The sequence below is a fragment of the Geosmithia morbida genome (assembly GCF_012550715.1).
Source record: "Geosmithia morbida isolate 1262 chromosome Unknown scaffold_1, whole genome shotgun sequence".
NCBI lineage: Eukaryota > Fungi > Ascomycota > Sordariomycetes > Hypocreales > Bionectriaceae > Geosmithia > Geosmithia morbida.
In genome coordinates this window covers 2,108,014-2,129,770 of record NW_023336188.1, presented here as the reverse complement: position 1 = coordinate 2,129,770, position 21,757 = coordinate 2,108,014, and the positions used below count along the sequence as shown (strand labels likewise).

The following is a 21,757-nucleotide window of genomic DNA, read 5'->3' as shown; positions in this document are numbered from 1 at the left end:
TCCCAGCCAGCAGCCAGCCAGAAGCCAACAAGTATTGGATAAAGCTATGTACGAGGGGAATATCCGGCCTCCTCCGGAGCTGGCGGATTATCGGCTTACCTCGGCTAATTGCCCAGGCCAGATCTCCCTCATCCTAAAGTGCACCAGTGGTCTACGGACCACTAACCAACAAAGACGGACAGGGCATTCCAGGGAATTACAGCGCCATGATATCCGCTACAAGCCACAGCTTCCCACTGCCACGGCCACTGCCACGACCACTGCGGTCCACTGATGCCACTGGAAACATGCACTTAAGGATCCCCGCGGTCCAGCAGCCAAGGCAAGCTCCGTCTCCCCGGACAGAAGCTCACCAAATGCCTCAGCAATAATCGAGTCCCGGTCCGGAGCAGCAGAGCAGCACCAGCAACAGGGTCAACGAAGGCAATACACGTCACCCGCCTTCTCGTCAGCGCCGAATGGACAATGGTCACAAAAGCTGGAAAACCTGGGGTTTCAGGATCCACAGAAGCCAAGAGCATAAAAAGATTATTTCATTCAAGAGATGGCGAGGCATTCAAAAATCATTGGATTTTCTCAAATGGTTTTTGGATTTGACAAAGGAAAAAGAAATTTGGCGTCTTCGAGTAATGAAGAATCCGGTACGGGATGAGGCTTTTTATTTTACAAGTGGTCCCGGAGGGAAAACAAGCGACAAAGCAGTTTCCCCAACTCTATCTCAAAGAGACGACAGATTCGTCCCCCGTCATCGTCTCTCCTCCTCAAAGAGTCTATCCCGGCAAGTTACAATGCAGGTCCCCTTTCTATCATCTCTGGCCGACGCAGACGTGAGACCGCAGCGACGGGCCATAAAACTCCGCGAAATGCATTGAGCCAGGTAGGCCCTTCAACCTGAGGTCGTTCGGTCGGTGCGAGCGGTCTCGGTTGGCGTCGTGGGAATAATTTAAGTCTGTTTGACGATTGTCAGAACGGTGGTAATTTTTCAACATGTTTTGGACTCGACTCTCCTCGGAAGTTGTCGAAGCCAGTTTGCTAGGCAACTTCCGACGAAGGCAAGGCGTCGAGATAGAGGCGTTGACTTACGAACTTGGCCATGAGGGCAACCATCAGGTCGAAAAGACCGATGGCCTCGACGAAGGCGAAACCCAGAATGGCGTAGGAGAAGAGCTGGCCACGGAGGGCAGGGTTGCGGGCAACACCGTTGAGGAGGGCGGCGAAGACGAGACCGATACCGATACCAGCACCAGTCAGACCGATGGCGGCAGAGCCCATACCCAAGTTCTTAGAGACCTCGACGAGGGCGTTGGCCATCTCAGAAGAGTAGGCGCGGCGCTGACCCTGGAAGGCGTTGCGGTTGGCAGCCTTGAGGATGGTGGAGGCCTGCTGGCGCTTGACGGCCTGCATGGGGGAGCCGGTGGCTGTTTGGGGCGGAAAAAGACGCAAGTCAGTCTGGTTTGTCTCTCCAATGATGCCAATTGACCTCGCCAGACGATGCCATTGAGTTCGGGGAGAGCTCAATGGCTCTCGCCCTCGTGTTGTGCCTTGCTGAAGCTCGGTGGTAGGCTGGGCTCAGGGGAGGGGGGAGCTGGCGAGGTTTTTTCTGTTCATGCTCGGTAAAACTCACTCAGGGTGCGCTTGGCAGCGGCAGTGACGGGGGCACGCATGGCAGGGCGAGCGGCCTTGATGGCCATCTGAGAGGCCATGCGGGTGGCGGAGACACGGAGGGCGGCCATTGTGATGATGGTTTATGTGGTGGGTGGGTGGGTGGTGGTGAGAAAGGAGAGTTGGGGATGGATGGATGAGAGAAAGAGTTTGGAAGAAGCTCAAGCTGGAAGGAAGAAAAGAGAAGGGGAGAAAGGGAAAAAAGGGAAGAGGGAAAAAAAGGGCCAGCGGGTGGGAAGGGGGACCCACAATGTTGAACGGGATAGGACGAGGACCAGGTGAAAGAATGCCTGAGGTCAAAAGGCTGCTACGGTACGGGCAAGGCCTGTAACTACGGCTACGGGGGAGAGAGCACAGAACTCGTACAGGGAGTACAGTGCTATGGGGGACTACGAGCACTCCAGTCACGGAGAGAATTACCGCGCTACCGCTACCGCTACCGCTACCGCCACGGCTACGGGGAACTCCTCAGAAGAGAGAGAGACCCGGGGGGTTGAGAAAGGAGGTTGCAGGTGCGAGGCTGCGGTGGTACGGATTTTGGATTTTACACCAGGTGAGTAACCCATCGGGGAAAGCCGGGTGGGTTGGGAGAGGCTTTACGGCGATGAGATTGCTCTGAGAGAAGAGGATGAGTGGATCGAATCTCTCTTGTTGCTGGGAAGTAGGGGCAGGAGAATATGTACGAGTAGATTATTATACTCTGTAGGCGTTGACACTGATGGCATTGCAATCGGTTCACGGTGTACAGCGATGGCAAAGGTGATATCGATGGTGGTGACGACTGATGACTGATGGTTGGCATTGGAGATGATGACAAAGAACGGACATTGGACTCTGTAATCTCTACAGGTTACAGAGTCTGAAAGCAATATTACTACAGATTACAGACAACCAAAGGACACGACACAGACATATTACCGCCAGTACATAAACATAATACTCTCCCATACTCCAAAGCACCGTCCGTACCGTAATTACGGTGCATATATGGAGACTGTGGGGAGGCAAGGGGAGAGGTAATTATCTCAGTCAAGGATCGGGTGGGCGGAGGGTTTGAGCTCGGTATTGGGACTTGAATCAGCACGAGTACAGGTTATCGTCTCGTACTCGTAATCGCAATTGCTGGTAGAAGTTATACCAATGAACATCTGTAATACATATTGGAGGACAGTAGTATGAATATACACACACACACACACATATATATATATATATGCACAGTCAAGCTAGTTCATGGGACAGTAAAGTTCAAGCACTGCAAGTTCTCTCAGCCTTGTTGTCGAGGCATAAACTCCAGTCCATGTCCGATTGGGCAGAGATCTAAGCCTGAGGCTACGATATGGAAGGCCTGTCTGTATATTCATCGATTACCTATACTCCGTACATGTACTGGTCAATAGTGTATGGGACAGCACTTTCAGCAGATGAAAACCACCATTACAGCGCAGCCAACCCACAGTATCTACATGTATGCACAGCTGCCCACGGAAGTGCTCATTCCCCGGGAAATCCAACTGACCCCGCTGTATTATATATAAGAATTTCAGAAAGAATCTCTACTTTTCTTTCAAACTTCTTCAATACAATGCCCTCGCCCCTTTATTACCGAGCGATGAGATGTTGAAGCCTGAGGCTGCAAGGGGGGGGGGGGGGGAGCTTGTTTTATTACTTGCGATGCTTTGCTTGCATCTCTACAGATACAAGTACTCTGTACTCCATACTTGGAGCACAAAGTAAGGAGGAGCTCGTATCATGTACAAGTACAGGTATCCAAGAAAACTGTGGAGAGGACAAAAAAAAAAAACTACGTATTACGAGATATATGAGATTGATGCTACTCGGATTGAGGGGTAGTAGCAAGGTATAGAGTAGAGAGGCACGAACGTACAAGCAGCGGTCATGGAGATCGAGCGCTACCTACCTTGTTGTTATCAATCAGACACGATGCGTCGTGTATGACTATGAGTGTAACATATGCATGTCAAAAAAAATAATCAAAGAAAAAAAGAAAAAGAAAAAAAAGGGAAACAAAAAGACGGAACCCCGGTAAATCAGTGGACAATGAGTACACGGCTACGGAACACACAACCTCCGGCTCCGACGTCGGGCCCGGTCGAAATGCGAGTTTTTATGCTTTAACCACACCCCACCTCCCCTAAGCAGAGCCTTCATCACTAGCTTACCCTTGACCCGATGTGCTGGAAATTCAACAAGATGGAATATCAGCCATTCAAGACTCGATTTGTTGTCAAGTGAAGAAACAATTGAATATCTCGCTAGATTGAATGGGAATAACAGAAACGTATATATGGTACAACTTAGATGTTATAGAAAGTAATACTGTTGGGTGGAATCATTGTGAATATCACGTCTGATTGAGTTAGAGTAATAGAACATGTAATATATATATATATATATGTGTATGATAGAAACTATGGTTGATTCAAGTCGTAATCGCGTCCATCCACAAAATGTTACAATCTAACGGAGAAAACAATCATGACGCATCGTGTGAAAACTTGTAGAAAGAAACTGGGTATACGTACTGTAGCGATACAAAAAAAAAGAAAAAAAAAGGGGGGGGGGGTTAAAGTCACAAAAACCCGGCAGGATCGCATATCCTTTCGAGATTCAGCTTATGCTCAGCAACATATCTCCTGACAGCCTCCTTGTCTATGCTAACCCTAGGCACATCGGGCAGACAGGCTCCATCATCAGCACCGGCACCGGCACCAGCACCACCGCCATCGACATCCATCTCGCCATCGCCATCACCCGCAGGCCTAGGAAGCGGCTTCTTACCCGGTCCCACGCCGGCATCCCTCACGAGATTCATATCCCTCAGGACGGCCAGACAATCCTCCACGGCGATCCACGTAGCCTCGCTGCAGTCCCGGACATCGACGACCACCACCCCCTCTCTCTCCTCTCTCTCCTGCTTGCCATCGACGGCATCGGGCAGACCGAGGAGCCACCTGGCAATCTCTCCGGCCCAGTAGCGCTTGTATCCCCTCCTGCCAAGATCGGATATGGGCCTCTCGGGGCCCCCCACCACGCCCTCCCGGCGGGACATGTCGTACGACGCCCCCATGAGCAGGGCGCCGAGCCCCTTGCGCTGCCAGGGGGGGAAGACGAGGATGCACGCCAGGTTGTTGTTGTCCCACGACATCTTCTCCTTGGAGAAGAAGCCCACCACCTGCGGCTGCGGCGGGTCCGCCATGTGGTCCCGCGACCCGTCCGGGAGGGTGTCGTGCGCCGGCGTGTAGGCCAGGAGGTAGTAGTTGAATGCCGTCACGTCGAAGAAGACGGACTTGTTGTCGAGGAAGAGCTTGGCGAAGAGCGACAGGTTCTGGCAGTAGAGCCTGTCCTGCTCCCCGTCAACCTCCCATATACTCCACTCCCCCCTGTCCTCGACCGTCTCCTCGGCAAACTGCTCACCACCGCCCCTCTTCCTCTTCCCGCTCTGCTGCTGCTGCTGCTGCTGCTGGACCATGACCTTTCGCTTCCCGCCCGGATGGACGTATATCTTGCGCCCGGGGACCGAACCCCTCAGCTGGCAGACACGGACGTGACCCCACCAGGCCACGAGTTCCTTGGAGTACTTGAAGCAGCTGGGGCACACGTACAGTCTCTCCAGCATGGGTGAACTGGCAGTATGCTGCTGCTGCTGGTTCTGCTGATTCTTTCCCTTGCCATGGTTCTTTCCCTTCCCATGGTTGCTGTTGTTCTTGGATCCCGCCCCACCACCACCACCACCTCCTCCTCCTCCTTCGGTGTCGTCTCCCTCCGCCACACCCAGTAGCTCCTTGTTGTAGTAGCTGGGATACCACGTACGGAAGCACAGGTCCCCGAACACCACTTTATCAATGTTTCGATCCGTTCCTGGCTGTCGTGGTTGTTGCCGTTGCTGCTGCTGTGCTGGGGAAGACGGCATGAAGGCTGGTGGTTTGGGTGGAGGCACCGGCGTGACTACAGCTGGTGCTGGTCGCATAGTCGTCCCAGATGTAGGAGGAGAAGCAGGAAGGGGCGGCCCATGTGGTCGGACCAGAGAGGTAGTTGGTGTCGTCGACGTAGCTTGTGGCACGTAATATGTTATTTCGGGGGCGACAAGGTCCGATGATGGTATTCTTCGTTGTCCCTGCTGCTGCTGCTGCTGCTGCTGCTTTTGTGCGAGACTAGGCCGCCCTCGTCTTCTTGGCTGCTGCTGCTGCTGCTGCTGCTGCTGATATTGGGCTTGCAATACTTGGTTCTCGGACCCTGTTGCTGCCAAACGTGGGGATACAATATTCGGTGGGATAGGTGGGTATACCGGCGTGTTACGCGTCGGGGGTCGCATCGTGTGAGGAGGAGGGGCGGCAAGATCTTCTTTTCGTTTCGGAGCCATAGCCGATGTCTTCCCCCCCCTCCCAATGTCAGAGACACAAAGGATATAAGGGGAAAGTAAAGAGGAAGAGAAAAAGGGCCAAATGAACCTGCAGGGTTGATCGTTAGCCCTGAATGATGGGGAACGGACGTTGGCGTCGTGAGTGTCGTCATGGTCGTGGCCGCCCCTCTAGGTTAATCATCGCGCAGTCACGTGTATCCTACATACTGATCTCGACCACGTACAGAGCAACTGCTAGATATTCGTACAGTGATATAGCAGCAGCAGCAGCAGTAGTCGTACATAGTAGTCGTACATAATAGCACTATTAATCTAATGGAAGGTCATGATACGCTATCACTTCGATCAGGCCTCAACTCGTAATAATAACACAGTATATTATGTTGTTGTTGTTGTTGTTTGGTTGGCACCAAGATTTACTACCCCTACACTAAAGCCAACTCGCATGGCCCTTCAACGTCTTTGCTCGAATTGAAATTGACTCCTCTTTCTGCGAGAAGAGAGGATCCAGTATAATCCCTCCTCCGGGAAAAAGAAGTTAACCTGCTGCTACCTCTTAGATGCCGTCAAAGTCGCCGCCGAGGTCATCGTCGTCCAGATCGCCCTCCTGGATCTCCTTGGGCAGTTCCCTCTCACGTTCCCGTGCTTCCTGGGCATTCTTAAGTTCAAGGCGATGCTGGTTCATGGGGAAACGCATAGCCTAGGAGGAGCGTTAGCAATCCAACCTTCTTCTCCTCTTTTCCCCTTTCCTGTTCTTAAAAAATGAAAATAAGAAGGCCTGTGAGACATACCTTTACACTCTCATTGTGCAGGGCCAGACAGGCTTGGATACGGTCGTGAAAGGCCTCTCCGGGTTCCCGCGTGGCGTAGACATCCCCGATCTCCTTGCTCTTCATGAAACCCCTCTCGCGGTCGAGCGTGGCCTCGATGACGCCGTCGCGGATGGCCTTGGCCACAATGTACTCGGCCGACTCCTCGCTACCCAGGTGGAGGCGGATGCAGATGTCGCGGAGCGAGATCCTCGAGTACGACAGCGACATCATGCGGATGCCCGTCTTGATGACGTTTTGGCGCAGGCGCAGGATGAGCGTCCACGTGCCGTCGCGGCGGAACGTGCCGGCGTGCTCGGCAATCGTCGTCTCAAAGTTCTCGAGGTCGCCGACGCGCACCGCCTGCACCAGAAGCAGGTAAGGGTGCAGGGCCTCCTCCATGTTGGGCAGGCGGAAGGTGGAGCGCTCGGGGATGTCGCCCATGAGCAGCTCGACGACGAGGAGCAGCTTGGTGGCCGTCTGGGAGAAGCCCAGGGCGCAGGCGCTCGAGGGGGCCTTGCGCGTCGCCGCCGTCAGGTGCTCGTGGGCCTCGGTGTAGCGCAGCTGGATGGCGCGAATGCGGCCCAGGTAGTAGAGGAAGCGGGCTACCTGGTTGTTGACGGCGTTCTCGGGGAATTGCGTGTGTGAGATGAGGAGGTCGGCCTGGTGGATGTGCGACGTGAGGAGGTAGTTGCGCAGCAGGAGGACGATGACGGCGGCCTGAGTGTCAATGTCCTTGCGCAGCACGGCCGTGCGCAGGGCCGCCAGCAGCGTGGGCCGCACCGCCACGAGAGGCGACTCGGGGGACGGGGGCAGCGGCTCGAGGTGCTCGTAGAAGAGGGAGAAGTAAAAGTAGACCTTGGCCGACAGTGAGTCGAGCGTGCGGCGGTTGAGGGCCTGGATGCGCTCCGACAGGTACGACGAGAACTCAGTTCCCTTCTTGTACTGCTTCGAGTCGAACAGGTAGACCTGGATCAGGATGCCCAGGAAGATGTCCACCTCGGGGATCACCTCCTTGACCTCGTTCTTGGAACCGGCCTTCTTAGACGAATCGGTTCCCTCGGTCGTCTCCGACTCTGTGATGGTGGCAGCGGCGGCGGCGGGGGGGCGACCGAGAGGCAGGTTCTCACGGCCCAGGGCGACGAGCAGGTTCTTGGCAATGTTGCCCGAGGCAACGGTGGCGGGGAATGTGTCGACAATGGCCTGAGCGATGACGTCTGGACTGAGGCGCTTGCGGACGAGGGAGATGGATCGGAGAGCGCGGAGGGAGAACCTCGCGTCAAACGTGGTCACGGCACGGTCTAGCAGGGCAAAGTTGCTCTTGATATCTGTGTGTGCGTTTGCGTCTTGTGTCAGTCCTTCTCTGATCCCAAACCCTCTCCCACACAAGACACCTATTCACCGTAGACACGAGAAAAAGACCTTGTCGGGGTGGGAGAGATAGTGTGTGACGTACCTGCTGTGGCCTGGACGGCTGGGTCAACGCCATCATTTGCGGCGTCAGCATCGCCCATATCGACATCGGCATCCGCATCACCCGACCCAGACGCGGGCTGCTTCTTTGAAGGCGGAACGACGACTGTCATTTCCTCGTCGTTATCCTTAGTCGGCTTCTTGGCCTTGCTGGAGTTGTTGTTATTCTTGGCACCGTTTCCGACCAGCTTGCTGCCGTTCTTCTGGGGCGTCTTGCCGGGCATGTCGACAGCTGCCTCTAGTCTCTGAGATCTCTTGGTTGCGGAGCGGAAAGCCGTCTTCCTTTTATCCTCTATGGCCAGCGGAAACGAGGTGACGATGTCCCGCAATGTGGTCGTTGTGCGTCGCCGTTGTCGTCGCCGGAAAGGTGGTCGTTTTGCGCTGAAAGGTTGAGGGCCCAGCGACACGGAGAGTCGAAGAGGGGATCAGGAGATGGAGGGAAACCGAAACACACTGGTTAGATGGATTCAAGAGGGAGGCGTGAGATGTGTCGCTCTCGAGGTCTCCGGACAGGGCTTTCTTTTCGGTGATTTGGAGTCAAACGATGATGATGGATGCGGGTTGTGGTGCAGGCAGGGAAAGGGAAGGTTTGAGCTGAGGATAGCAGGAGCAAAGGACGGATTTATGTACTGGGTACATGAACAAAAATGTATTCTGTACGTAAATAATAAGTACTATGTACTTAAAAACGCCTGTCTCATGCTCTGTGTGCGTCTCCCAGCGCTTGCCTGGCGCCGTTCTCTAGGCTTCTATCCCCCCCCCCAAAACTGGGAGCTGCAGTGGACACAGTGGGCTTTTGGTGGGAGGTGGTTTAGTGGGGCAGGAGCTTACCGGGCATCAGTCGACTGACGTTGTCAACTGATGCCTACAAACCGTGACTAAGCTTGTTGCCGTACGCAACCACGACGCCATATATGTATATATGTACGTAGTATGTATTACACATCATAATACATCACCAGAAGCCATCACCGTCAAGGTGTTTTATCAATCCAGTCATAAGACGCTGTATTGTTTGTTGGTTATATAGTTCATATATATTTAGACACTAATAGCAGCCGTCACCTCGAAAGTGCTCGTGATATTTGTTTCCTTGCTCCCCAGGGGTTCGTTCCTCTATCCTCCAGAGGTTTTGAAAAAGTAGAAAAAGCCAAGTCAACGCCAGCCCAGGTAAACAGATTAGGAGTAGAGAATAAATGAGAAAAAGAAGCATAAGAGGGAATAAGCATGAAAGTGAAATAGAAAGGAGAAGAAGAAGAAGAGGAAAAAAACAAAGAAGAAGAAAACCAGACGACATCTGTTGACTACTCTCCCTTCCCTGGCATCACCTTTGCCGCCTGCACGGCACTCATCTTGGCAATCCACCCAGGCGAAGGCTGCACCTTGCGCACCGTCCTCAGCTCATCAGACGAATATCCGGGGACGCGAATATTGTATGTGCGCTCCAGTACGAGCTGGATGTCTCGAATCTCCAGTACCTTGGACCCGCGCTCCTTGGAGTTTCGACAAGCAGCGTGGAGGACATTGTCGACGAATGAGTCGGCCATGTTGAGGACGTTCTTGGATAATGTTAGCTGTGTGCATGGCAAGGCATTGTATACAAAGGAACGGAAAGAAAAAAGGTTGGAGAAGAAAAAAAAAAGGAGGAGAAAAACTTGCCTCTTCAACTTCAGGTGTAAGCAAGTTACCCTCTTGACCCTCCGACACGCCACCACACACCTGGCGTACAAGCTCATCGAGCTTCTTCTTACTCAATACATGATCTCCCTCGGCTTCGTTGTTGTACGCAGGGATCTTGTTGATGACGGGCTGGTGCATGGCTGAGCCCATGGTGCTCGTGCCCTGGTTGAGGGTGGGACGGTTTCCCTTGACTCCACCGCCCATGGTGACGCCCTGAGGAACAGCTGTGGACTTATCAGGCAGCTGCCTCGGGATCGGCATCTTGGAGTGAATGGGCGTCTGCTGCTGGCTAGGGTGGGCATGGGAGTGGCCTTGCTGCTGCTGTTGATAATGCTGCTGCTGCTGCTGCTGCTGCTGCTGCTGCTGAGGTGTATGCTGGCCAGGTTGAGGCGTTCCCTGCTGCGAGTGTGTCTGTGCAGAGGCCGTCTGAGCCATGGATGCCCCCCCAGATGTCGGAGTTCCTGCAGCTTGCTGCTGATGCTGATGCTGGTGCTGTTGGAGTTGCTGCTGCTGTTGATGTTGCTGCTGTTGCTGCTGCGGTTGTTGCTGCTGTTGCTGCGGCGGCTGCTGCATCTGGAATTGTTGCTGCTGCTGCTGCTGCTGCTGCTGCTGCTGCTGTCCCTGCTGTCCCTGGCCGTTTGCTGCCGTGCTGGCGGCCCGCTGGTTTGCTAGTGACATGGCGTCCGAGTGGCTAAGTGGACGGCCCGGTCCCGCAGCCGCGACAGGCGTTCCTGCAGACACCGGTGTCTGTACCCTCGCGGCTGATGCCTGTGCTGGTGTTCCAGGACCACCCGGTCGCTGGCCGGCAGCTGGCACCTGGGGCGGGTGGACCGCCTTTTGCGCCTGCTGCGCCTGCTGCGCCTGCTGCTGCGTGGTGCTCGGTGCATTGCGGTTGACGTTGTTGACGTTGTTATTGTTGTTGGGCTTGGGCACCTGGCTGTTTGTCGCCGGCACTCCGTTGGCAGGTGAAGCCCTATTGATGCCGGCCTGAGCAGCTTGTAGGTTCGGATGAGTAGGGTTGGTAGACGGAGCAGCCATTCCTCCCTGGCCCGGATGCTGCTGCTGAGGCTGCTGTGTTTGTTGCTGCAAAGGTTCAGCTCCACCCTGCTGAGACTGTTGTTGATTTCCCTTCTGGCTGGCCTGAGCCTGAGCCTGAGCAGCAGCTGCGACGGCAGAAGCAGGGGTTACATTGCTGTTGTTGGGATCGAGGCTTTGTCTCTTGAAACCTTCCATCCACTTGACGGCATCGTTCAGCAGCTTGACCTGTGCAGCCTTGTTCTCCTGTATCTTCTTGAGCTCGTCCTCGGTGTAAGGGGTACCCTGGGAGGCCTTGAGGGCGACCTGGCGATCCATGGCCTTGATGCGACCTTTGAATTTCTCGATGGACAGCAGGACGCGACCGTACTTCCCCTTGAGCTCCTGGACGTACTTGTTCTGCTCGGCGGTAGACTTGTCTCGCATCTCCGGAGGGATGTGGATCTGGAGCTGTCGAAGGTGGTTCAAGATGCTGTCAGGGAGCTGGTTCTGCGGCGCGGCACCTAGGTTCCGAGCACCCGCAGTGGCGGCAGCAGCAACGGCATTCTGCACCTGAGGCTGCGCTTGTCCCTGGGCCGTGGGACCCTGGGAAAGAGGCCTTTGGACTGCTGCCGCCGAGGGAGGACGGGGAGGCTGGCCTTGAGCCTGAGCCTGGGGCTGCTGCTGGGGCTGCTGTCCCTGACCCTGCGACTGTTGGCGGGGCTGCTGTGGTTGCTGAGGCTGCTGAGGCTGCTGAGGCTGCTGCGGTTGCTGCTGAGGCTGCTGCGGTTGCTGCGGTTGCTGGCCTTGGGCCTGTTGGGCCTGTTGATTCTGCTGGTTCTGCAACTGCTGCTGTCGTATCTGCTGCTGTCTAGCCTGAAGCTGCGCCTGGCGCTGTTGAATCTTGCCCTGCAACATTTTGGAGAAGTGGAAGATCTTCTCAGTGGCGACCTTATGCTCCATGCTCCCATTTTCCGAGCCGCGTACCTTGGCCCACAGGCTCTCCAGCCCAGCAGCGTATCTGCTCTTCTCCTCCTCGGAGAGGATGGTGAGCTGGCGGATCTGAGCGGCATTGTAAACGGGTGTCTGCTGCGGGCGCGGGGCTGCCGCCTGACCTGGGGCCGGCGAACCCTGCTGCTGTTGCTGGCCTTGGGCCTGAGGCCGTCCCTGAGCTTGGGGCTGTTGGCCCTGCGGCTGTGCCTGGCCTTGCTGGTTTGTATTCATGGCGACGTCGCCGCGGTGGTGATCGTGATGGTCGACGTTGGGTTGTGCGAAGGTCTGTCTGCTTCCGTGTCGCGTGGCCCCGACGTGCTCCCTCGCGTTCTTTGTCGATGCCTTCGGAGGACAGGTCTGCTGTACTCTCTTGTAGTATCTCCGTTGAAGAAAGGGAAGAGGAAGTGGCAGATTAATGATGAGGAAACAAGTAATGAGATGCCGCTGTGACGCCCACGTCAACACGCCGAAGATAAATGGTGGAAAGCGCTACTGAATGCTATCAAAGTCCCACGACGAGGCTGCCGCAGGGCTGGCAGGCTCTCCACTTTTACACACAGTACAGGGTAGATGAAACCCATACGGATTAACCAATGCTCCGACTTCATGTCGCGGTTGCTCTACGCGTCAATCGACTCGCACCTGCCGTCGCTCTCTCTCTCTTTTCCTCTCCCCTCCAAATGCATCATTCACTTGCTTCTTCTCCTTCTCCATGGGACGGACAGCAACTAACTAATCTGCATGGTCATCAGCTCTTGCTGACACTCAGTGGCGAGGTGTGTATATGCCGATTCGTTGCCTTTTTTTCTTCTCTACACCTTGCCTCTCATTCTGTGGACTTGTCTCGATAGTGGCCAAGCTATACCCGACGGCTCCCGGACACATGCTTCTGGTGGTGGGCCGTCCCCGGTGAGAGGCTGGCTGCTTGGGGGCCGAGAGAGCCTGACCCGGTCTATGCTTCGGCGTGGAGAGAGGTCTCTGACATGAAAGAGAGGCTATGCCATTTGTTGATGCTACTACGGGATGGTCATATGACCGGACAACTTGGAATCCTCAAACAAGCAGCCAGCTTGATGCCGGGGAAATACGGCTACACAAATTTACAAGGAAGCCTCCATGAGCTATTACCTGAGCTACGAGTACTTGCACTCGTACCCTGTTATGCAGCTGCGCATGGCGTATTCCTTAGCATCTCCTGGCTTCACGCTTGACTTGCATGCAGGGATTGGGGGGGAAACGCTTGACCGAGATTCATTGGTTGGTATGACGCTCCCCGGCATGCATCCCACGGCAACGCTGCTGAGTTGGCTGCCACAATAGTCGCTCTTCTTTTTCCTTTCTTTTTCTCCCCCTTCGATCTTGTTCTTCGTCGTTCTGGGACTGGAGACGAGAGGCCAGAAAGAGGGGCCTGCGAGGACAAGGGGTCTCTATCCCTCTTGCAACCGAGATCATCATGCGAAGTAAGCCCGCTAATGACAGATCTCCCCCGGGCTGCAGCCCCCCATGGACAAGGAAGAAGAGGGACGAAGGAGAAGAAGAAACTCCAAGATGGATTTGTTTCGTTCCTCACAATGTGCGTGATTTGGGTGTTTACTCAAATCAGGATTGTATGTGTGGTCGGACCTCGTTCCGGTCAGTACTGGGCGAATTGATGCCCAAAACCCACACAGACAGGTTTTTTTTTCGCCCCTTCCTCTAGATTTTGCCCATGGGTAGGAGGGCTCGGACAGAGAAGAGAGAGAAGCGCAGAGAGCAACAGGGGAGGCAGACAGAGGCAAGGAGAGAGCGACAGGCACCGTGAGTATCTCAGGCGACCTGGATCCCCCCTATCCTTGTTCGGTGGGGGACTGCACCACGCTACGTATAATTACAACGAGTTTACAACGAGTATACGCCGTAAGCGACGGCCGTGAACCAGGGACGATACAGCCTACAGGTAGTGGTACAGACAGACAAGGACCATATCGCATGCCGCACGGAACCTAGACGGACCACGGGGTTCATAGTCAAGGAGTCTGATGGTGCGAAAATGGACCAGATGACCATGACAACTCCTCCTCGGCGCCCCCCCCCCCGGTGCTTGGTTATGCTTGGGAATCTGGAACACACCGCATCCAGAGGGAGAAGAAGCCACCACGGCAACAAGACGACGGTACACTTGTGGTGTGCGCGTATAGGTACGCGCGTGTGCTGTCCATGTTCATCACCGAGTAACACTGACTTCGTATATGTGAAGTGGCTATCGTTGATTGATGGACAGTCGTCAGTATGACGAGGCACGAACAGTAGCTCACGGGCAACAAACAACAAAACATACGAGTACCAGCTAATACCAACGAGCAATCGCTGTTATGGGAAATGACCTTTATCGGACTCTGATTCTGCCCGTTCCTGCTTTGGGTCCCGAGACAGTGAGGCTTGAGGCATCATTCGTCAGTCGGCACATGATGAGTGAGTGCCAGTGGTAATACGTGCGACAGGGGCCTGACAGAGAAGGAAAACCGACAAGGATCAGGGAGGCAAGGAAAGCAACGCAATGCTCTTGTGCGAGACTGCGTCTCTCTCACCCACATCTTTGTTGGACTAATGCTCGTCTGGGCCGCATTGCATGGTACGTATATGTACTCGTACTGGACTCTGTAATCTGTACTCTGTACGAGTGAGTACACGCATCCGCCGCACAACAAGTCTGGGTACCAAGTATTTCTCGCCCTTAATCCTTTCTTATTATTAATCCTCAATCAGAGTCCCATCTCCAATCCCTTTGCAGAATCGGACGAAAAGAGACGAGACGAGACGAGACGAAGTCATCATAGCCGGGCGCATCTGGAGTCAGGTCGACCGTCACGACTCACCACACACTTCTCTCAACTTGTTCTTGACCGTCTACTCTACCCCACACGCGCACACACGCCTGTCTGGATCGACCAATCTCCTACGATCCGGCCACTTGCACCGAGTCCGTCTCTTGCATACCGACTTTATTATTATACCTTGGTATTGGACAGTCCCAGATTTGCAGCGCGCGCGCCTCTCTCTTTCTCTCTGTTCTTGGTCCCCCCCCCCTCTCTTCCATTTTCAAAAACCCCCCCCCCCCCCCCCCCCCCGCCGTGCGTTTTTTCGAGGATCATCCCAGCAGTCATCTATTCGTGACATCGCCCCGGGCCTTTGGAACTAAGATCCCCAAGCGCCAGAGAAAAGAGACAATTGATTTTTCTGTCGCTTTCTCTTCTTCTCTCCTTCTATTTCTTTCTTCTTCCTCCCCCCCCCCCCCCCTTCCTTGTCTTTTCCCTCCCGCTCTCTCGCTCTGTGGCCATGGCAAAGAGCAGACACCTCCGGAGGCGGCCATCTACGCCGAATCTAGGCCACCTCCACCGTCAAAGCTTCTTCACCGCCGATCCGGCGTCACCACCCGAAACTCCCTCGGCGTCACCACCATTCTCTCGCAAATACAGTTTACGACCTAGACGTCAGCCCGCGCCGTCTTGGGACGACCTCTCCCCGCCAGTCGCCAATGATCCCAGCATCAAGCCCGTCGGAAACGGCCATCAGTTCAGCTACCAGCCCACCTTTGGACCCGAGCAGCTCAGTCCGCGGTCACAATCTTCATCATCCGCCATTGCCGCCGACCAGAACGACAACGTACCCGATACCCAGCTGAAACGAGAGCAGCGAGAGCATCGTGAGGATGACGAAAGTGATCAGACAGATGATCCAATCCTAGAACCACAAGCGGCTTCGTCCGAGGCTGATGATGAAGATGAAGGAGACGAAGATGAAGACGACGGCCTCGACGTGATAGGCGGCGACAAAGACACTGCCGCCGCTCCAGATGCCCCCTTAGATGCACATGCCGCTGCCTGGTCGGAATACCTGATTGAGGAGATTGATTCGGCTGAGGGTAGCGTGAATCTGTTGGAGGTTCTGTACCCTTATGAGATTGAAGTGGCACCGACCCGTCCCCACTCATGGCACAAGGGCCTGGACAGAACCATGATGCGCGATATGAGGAATCTCAACTGCAGCAACGAGGAAGCGTCTGAGGATGAGGAGGATGTCAACAGCGACGAAGACGACGATAGCAGTAGCAGTAGCGACCCTGAAGATGAGGACAAAGTCGACGAGGAGGAAGACGAGGACGATGACGAAGTCGACGTCGACATGGAACTCTTCTACCAGCGCCAACAGGAGCTTCGCCGCGTCCGCCGCGTGAGCATGTCGAGCAGCGTAGGGAAGCGCACGCACAGCGAGCTCAGCGACGACGAGGACGACTTTGGACCGTTAGACGTCAACGATGTGGGATCCAGCGCGCGACGACTCCGGAAGCGCCTCCATCGGAGCTCCTTACTGTTTCACGACCCCCCGGAGCAGATTGTCGAGCTGGACGAGCCCAACTCGAGCGATGACGAGAATGACGCTGATTTTCTGGCTGGGAGGTCACTTGCGAAGGAGTTGCCGTATTGGACGATGGAGATAATGGAGATTACGAGCTGAGCTCTCTCTCTCTCTCTCTCTCCCTCCCTCTCCCTCTTGTGTTTCAGGGATGATGAAACATATACCATGGAAAGGAAGAAACAAGGAAACAACAAGGAAGACCAAGAAGAACTCAGAAAAAAACAAAGAACAAACAGAACCGCCTCCTAATTCTTCTCCCCAACCCTCCATATACAGTTCAAGATACCTCGATGATACAATATCTGGTTGTCAAGGAGGAAACGAAGAAAAATACAGGCAGATATGGGAAAAGGGTAAAAAAAAAAGATGGACGGGAACACCAGTTTCAGAAATTCTTATATAGACGGAGGAAACAACAACGACAACAACAACGACAACAACGACAGCGACAGCGACAACGACACCTAACACAGCTCTAAATATCCCTTGTTCTCTCTCTTTTTCTATACCCCCTTTCTTCTTCTTCTTCTCTTCTTCTTTCAGAAAGTAAGCAAGCAAATCATCGATTCTGCCCTTTGCCTCTAGAGTTTGCTTTGCCTTTCTTGTTTCCTCCCTCTGACGCGCTTGCCTCGTCTTGCCATCTTCAGTTCTTGTCTGTACATTTTTTTTTCTCTTGTCTTCTTTTCAATCCGTCCTCGTTTCTCTATTGCTTTTCTTATCCTCTTCTTCTGGATAAATGTCCTCGGGTGGATGCCCTTGGACGATGGGTTCATTGCTTGGGACGATGTAATGGTTATAGATGGAATGCGTAGGCGGTATGGCTATGCCAATGTGAGAATGATGAAGATTCGGATAAGTGAGTAGTTAATCTTGAACGTAATATTGATGATATATTTACTATTGGTGGTAGAGTATTCGATTCCGGTGGTATGCATGGTTTACTCGGGAGTCTCCGTAGTACGACTGTCCGTATATATATATATATATATATATACGTAATGATAATATTCATTACTCGGTGTAGTACGGAGTATCGTTGCGTGTAATCTGTACACATGGAATGCAATGTTTACTCGTATGGTATAAGTAATATTACGATTGTGGAGATAGCCGCGGGGCATCTGATACTTCTTGACACTTGTGTACTATCATTATCACCCGTACATCTAATCTGTAGAGTCTAGACTGTTGTCAACTTGTCAATACAAAGACGCTTCTCCAGCAAACAGACAGCCGACAACCACGAACCGACAACAATCAACAAGAAAAGAGACAGCCGCTACCATGTCCCTTCTCGCGTCGCATCTTGACCAAATTGGCTATTCATCCCAAGGGATCGATTCCCTCCAGTGAGTCTTCTCCAACACTGCACCGCATTGCGATTCCCCACATCTGGGTGCACACCACGCTGACACTCTTCTGACGTCGGCAGCTTCCCTCCTCCGAAGATGTTCACCAACGCGCTCCTGGCCAACCACGAGATCACGTCTCTGATCCGCGACACGGAATCGCACGAGCGCGCACTATTCTCCGTACCCGCCCCGCCTCCGGCACCGACGACGAAGCCCACGCACCAGCTAGACGCGGCGGGCGACCCATCGGGGCGCAACAGCAAGCGTCGTCGGACCGTCTTCAACGTAGCCTCGGGCGAGGTGACGACGGGAGGAGGCTCCTCGTCCGCGCGGCTCGGCGGCGGCAGCGTGCCTCCCCCTCGACGTCAGGCGGCCGTGGCGGCCGTCCTGGGCGGAGAGATGCACGAGAAGCTGATGAGGAGGGGGGGCGCGACGGCCGGATCGGGACGGGACGTCGACGTCGACGTCGACGTCCTGCTGCGGGGCGCCGAGAAGCTGTGCGGCGTGTACGAGCTACCCGGGGCGAGGGAGCGGATAGGTCAGCTCAGGGCGAGGAACAGGGCTGCCAGGTCGACCATGGCCTATTACGAGACCAAGGTGGCCGAGCAGGCCGAGAGGCTGGCTAGCTATAACAAGGATTGGATGGATGGCAACGACGACGACGACGATGGTGATGATGAGAAAGAAGACGAAGATGAACAAGACGTCTGGACTGAGCAGGATCTCAGGACGGAGGAGGAGGAGGCTAGAGAGCTGGAAGGGAAGAAGAGGGAGCTGCAGGCTAGACTGAGGGCTATGGAGAAGGATATCGGGGGTTTGATGAGTATGTAGTCCGTGTCTTGTTATCATTCTACTGAATATGCGTGTATACATGTACCCTTTTGCTGTTAACCCTGTATCCAGTATTGCCGTCACGTTCACGTTGCATATTCAGCTTTACTGTAATGTTGTATCATGAGTCTTTCTATATGGGGGGTATCATGTCATACGCGTCGTCGTGAAGTGTTGAGAGAATTCGAACCTACCCGTCCAACCATGCGGGCCTCTCCTCCCCTGCATACTGAACGAGCCTGTCCCACTCCTCGAGCCGCGTAAACGGACTCCGGAGCCAGCTGCGCAGCTCGTGGAGAAACACCCGCGCCGTCTCGCGACCGATATACTCGGCCACCATGTTTTCGGCCTGTCCCGCGCTGCCCATGAGATCGACAGTTTTGAGTATTGCTACCACGTACTCGAGGAGGAACTCTGCATTCTGGCACCTCAGACCGGTCATCCGTCTCTCTCTTCTTCGGCGCCGACCCATCCCGGGAAGCTTGTCGTCGTCGTCGTCATCATCATCACCGTTGTTGTCGTGATCGGCTCGTAGGAAGGTAAAGACGAGCAGTTCGCGGCGGATCCATGTGCGCGCGCGCGATACTAGATCTGGTTCCCGGAGAACCATCTGCGGCGTTATCTCACGGTAGCCGGAGTGGCGATTCGACCCGACGTGTCGACACAGTCGGGAGTGCGTGTATACGGAGCGGCGGCGGTCGACGGCTCTCCGGAGGGATAGCGAGGCGTCGTCATCGTCCGATGTACTGCGACGACGACGGCGACGACGCCGATTAATTTGCGGTGCGCGGGTGAGAGGTGTCGTGTCTGCGTGTGACGTGCTGCTGCTGCTGTTATTGCTGCTGCCGTCATTGTCGATTGCCTGCTTGGTAGATAGGCGCACCAGACTCTGCATCGGCTGTCGGCAGTAGGCGCAACGGCCAAACGTGTACATGACTTGTTGGATGCAGTCCCAGCATCCCTGGCGGTGGAGGCACGGTATCGTCTCGGAGGGGTCGGTCACGTCGTCATGGCAGACGACGCAGCGGTTGGGTGATGGGTCGTCTGAACGAGTCTCAAAGTTGGCGACGACAGCCTCCATGGCCCGCGACTTCCAGTCATGGTCCTCGCTTTTCGTCGCCATACCAGGGTATATGTACGTGTGTACATGTAGCGATGATGATGATGATGATGATGACGATGATGCTGGTGGTAGTGAGGAGCTACTTAAACTCGTTAATGATGATGAGTTGAAAAAAAAAAAGTCAAGGACGATGACATAATCCCAATGACGTTTATGGGCAGAAAAGCGCGTTTTCCATTATAAGGATGTCGCGTCTAGTATATCTCCGACGCGTCTCTGTCCCCTCCGGACCCCCCCTTCTCTCCATCACCACCAATTCACTTGGCTTCCCTTTCTTGCGTTCCCCACCTCTATCTCTCGCTCTGCAGCTCGCCTGGAAGTGAAATTCAGTAGGGTCGGTATGGATCAAAGGACGAGGACGGAATACGAAACGAAATGTCAGGAATTGCGCGCCGATCTCAAGAGGTGGGAGACGTCGTGGGCCAAGGACAATGGCGGTAGGAAACCTGGACGGGATGATATCAAGAGAAATCCCGATATCGGTGAGTTTCCTCCTTTCTCTCTCTTCCTACACCTCTACATCACATCCTTCTCCTCTGACAAGGTGCAGCCCAAAAGTACAAAGCCTACCAAAAATCAAGAGACGTTCTCGACGGCAAAGCCCCACTCCCAACCACCAAGCAACAATCGCCACCACCACGAAAGCGCAAACCCCAAGACGCCGACGACGTAAACACGTACTCGAGAGCCCCTGCGTCAGATGGGTTGACCCCTTCGAAGCGATCACGACATGTCGAGACCCCATCCAAGGGACGCCTGCACAGCCAACACCTCGAAGAGACGCCCACTATCTCGCGCAAGCTATTCAGTCCCACGGCCGTGACATCCGTGGGGCCTACACCCCAGCGAGACGGGCGCGTACTGGGCCTGTTCGATCTCTTGGAGAAGGATGAGGAGTCCCGAGCCCGACTGCAGCAGCAGCAGCAGCAGCAGACGCCGTCGTCCCGGAGGATAAAGACGATGACGACGACGACCACCACCGCCGCCACCACACCCAGCAAGAATCGTCCCCAGTTCGACTCGGATTCCGTCACCACTCCGCGCATGGGACGACGAACGCCAATGTCGGCCAGCAAACGACAGTACCTAAATACATTCATGTCACCGCTGAAATCTCGTCAACCAAACAACAGCCACAGCCTCAACACCGCAGCAGCAGAGGAGGAAGAGCCAATGGGCTCGAGAACCCCTTCCTCCTTCATGACGACGACCCCCTCCAAACTCCACTTCGAGACACCCCAGTTCCTCAAGCGCCACAGCAACATGCTCCCCCTCCACGATGATGCCAACCTCGCCACCGTCGACGAGAACGGCGAGATGCTGGAGCCCCCGACCGCCCCTGTCCCGCTCCGTCTGCCGCGAAAACCTCTCGGTCGCGGTCTCAGCGAGATCGTCGCCAGTCTACGAAAAGTCGAGGACGACAGGGCAGACGCGGACCTCGAGGCCCTGCGGGAGATGGAGATGGACCGAGAGGCTTCTACTCCTTCCACCTCGGTTGCCGCCTCTCATCCCACCATGACTTCTTCTTCCAGGGGACGACCTCCACCACCACCAGCTGCTGCATCAACAGCATTCGATCACGAAGCGGAAGCTGCCATGGCCGCGGAGGCAGAAGCACAGGAGCAGGACGCTCGGAAACAGGGCACCGCTGGCGATATGCCGTCCACCTACAAGAAAAAGGGTCAGAAGCGCACCACTCGCAAAGTCAACATCAGGCCGATGTGGATCAAACGACCTGATCAGTTACCCGTGGGAGACGGTGCATCTGACGACGACGAGTCCATGTCCAAGACGCAGCTTCCTGACGGTAATGATGATGACGATTACAATGACAATCACGTCTCGGATGGCGAGAAGCAGGAGAGAAAGGATACCAAGACGAGCGCAAAGACAAGGACGGCAGAAAAGACTGTCAGAAAGGCTGCCAGAAAGGTCAATGAGCTTGCCCATGCCAACTTTCATCGTCTCAAACTTCGTCAGAATGGTGCCAAGGGTGGTCCTGGGCATAATTCCCGGTTCCGGAGGAAAAGGTAAATATATA

At 54.7% G+C, this 21,757-nt stretch overlaps 8 protein-coding genes across 8 annotated transcripts; 3 read left to right on the top strand and 5 right to left on the bottom strand.

Annotated features, from left to right (window-relative positions):
- Positions 1-1,032: 1,032 nt before the first annotated feature.
- On the bottom strand, positions 1,033-1,733 carry GMORB2_1399 (F-type H+-transporting ATPase subunit c; the record flags this gene model as incomplete). Its single annotated transcript, XM_035463381.1, has 2 exons — positions 1,033-1,418; positions 1,625-1,733. The coding sequence occupies 2 exons, from the start codon at positions 1,731-1,733 to the stop codon at positions 1,033-1,035; spliced, it is 495 nt and encodes a 164-aa protein (XP_035324805.1).
- A 2,522-nt stretch (positions 1,734-4,255) lies between these two features.
- On the bottom strand, positions 4,256-5,998 carry GMORB2_1398 (uncharacterized protein; the record flags this gene model as incomplete). The annotated part of the gene is made up of 1 exon (XM_035463380.1): positions 4,256-5,998. The coding sequence occupies one exon, from the start codon at positions 5,996-5,998 to the stop codon at positions 4,256-4,258; it is 1,743 nt and encodes a 580-aa protein (XP_035324804.1).
- Positions 5,999-6,602: 604 nt separating this feature from the next.
- GMORB2_1397 (26S proteasome regulatory subunit N3) lies at positions 6,603-8,552 on the bottom strand (the record flags this gene model as incomplete). Its single annotated transcript, XM_035463379.1, has 3 exons — positions 6,603-6,746; positions 6,838-8,183; positions 8,312-8,552. 3 exons carry the CDS (start codon positions 8,550-8,552, stop codon positions 6,603-6,605), a joined length of 1,731 nt encoding a protein of 576 aa, XP_035324803.1.
- Positions 8,553-9,632: 1,080 nt separating this feature from the next.
- On the bottom strand, positions 9,633-12,246 carry GMORB2_1396 (transcription initiation factor TFIID subunit 12; the record flags this gene model as incomplete). Its single annotated transcript, XM_035463378.1, has 3 exons — positions 9,633-9,887; positions 9,997-10,297; positions 10,685-12,246. 3 exons carry the CDS (start codon positions 12,244-12,246, stop codon positions 9,633-9,635), a joined length of 2,118 nt encoding a protein of 705 aa, XP_035324802.1.
- A 3,084-nt stretch (positions 12,247-15,330) lies between these two features.
- On the top strand, positions 15,331-16,704 carry GMORB2_1395 (uncharacterized protein; the record flags this gene model as incomplete). Its single annotated transcript, XM_035463377.1, has 2 exons — positions 15,331-16,311; positions 16,687-16,704. The coding sequence occupies 2 exons, from the start codon at positions 15,331-15,333 to the stop codon at positions 16,702-16,704; spliced, it is 999 nt and encodes a 332-aa protein (XP_035324801.1).
- A 990-nt stretch (positions 16,705-17,694) lies between these two features.
- GMORB2_1394 (DASH complex subunit Spc34) lies at positions 17,695-18,593 on the top strand (the record flags this gene model as incomplete). Its single annotated transcript, XM_035463376.1, has 2 exons — positions 17,695-17,759; positions 17,843-18,593. The coding sequence occupies 2 exons, from the start codon at positions 17,695-17,697 to the stop codon at positions 18,591-18,593; spliced, it is 816 nt and encodes a 271-aa protein (XP_035324800.1).
- Positions 18,594-18,783: 190 nt separating this feature from the next.
- GMORB2_1393 (E3 ubiquitin-protein ligase Topors) lies at positions 18,784-19,716 on the bottom strand (the record flags this gene model as incomplete). The annotated part of the gene is made up of 2 exons (XM_035463375.1): positions 18,784-19,014; positions 19,477-19,716. 2 exons carry the CDS (start codon positions 19,714-19,716, stop codon positions 18,784-18,786), a joined length of 471 nt encoding a protein of 156 aa, XP_035324799.1.
- A 340-nt stretch (positions 19,717-20,056) lies between these two features.
- On the top strand, positions 20,057-21,750 carry GMORB2_1392 (DNA replication regulator SLD2; the record flags this gene model as incomplete). Its single annotated transcript, XM_035463374.1, has 2 exons — positions 20,057-20,198; positions 20,267-21,750. The coding sequence occupies 2 exons, from the start codon at positions 20,057-20,059 to the stop codon at positions 21,748-21,750; spliced, it is 1,626 nt and encodes a 541-aa protein (XP_035324798.1).
- Positions 21,751-21,757: the final 7 nt, after the last annotated feature.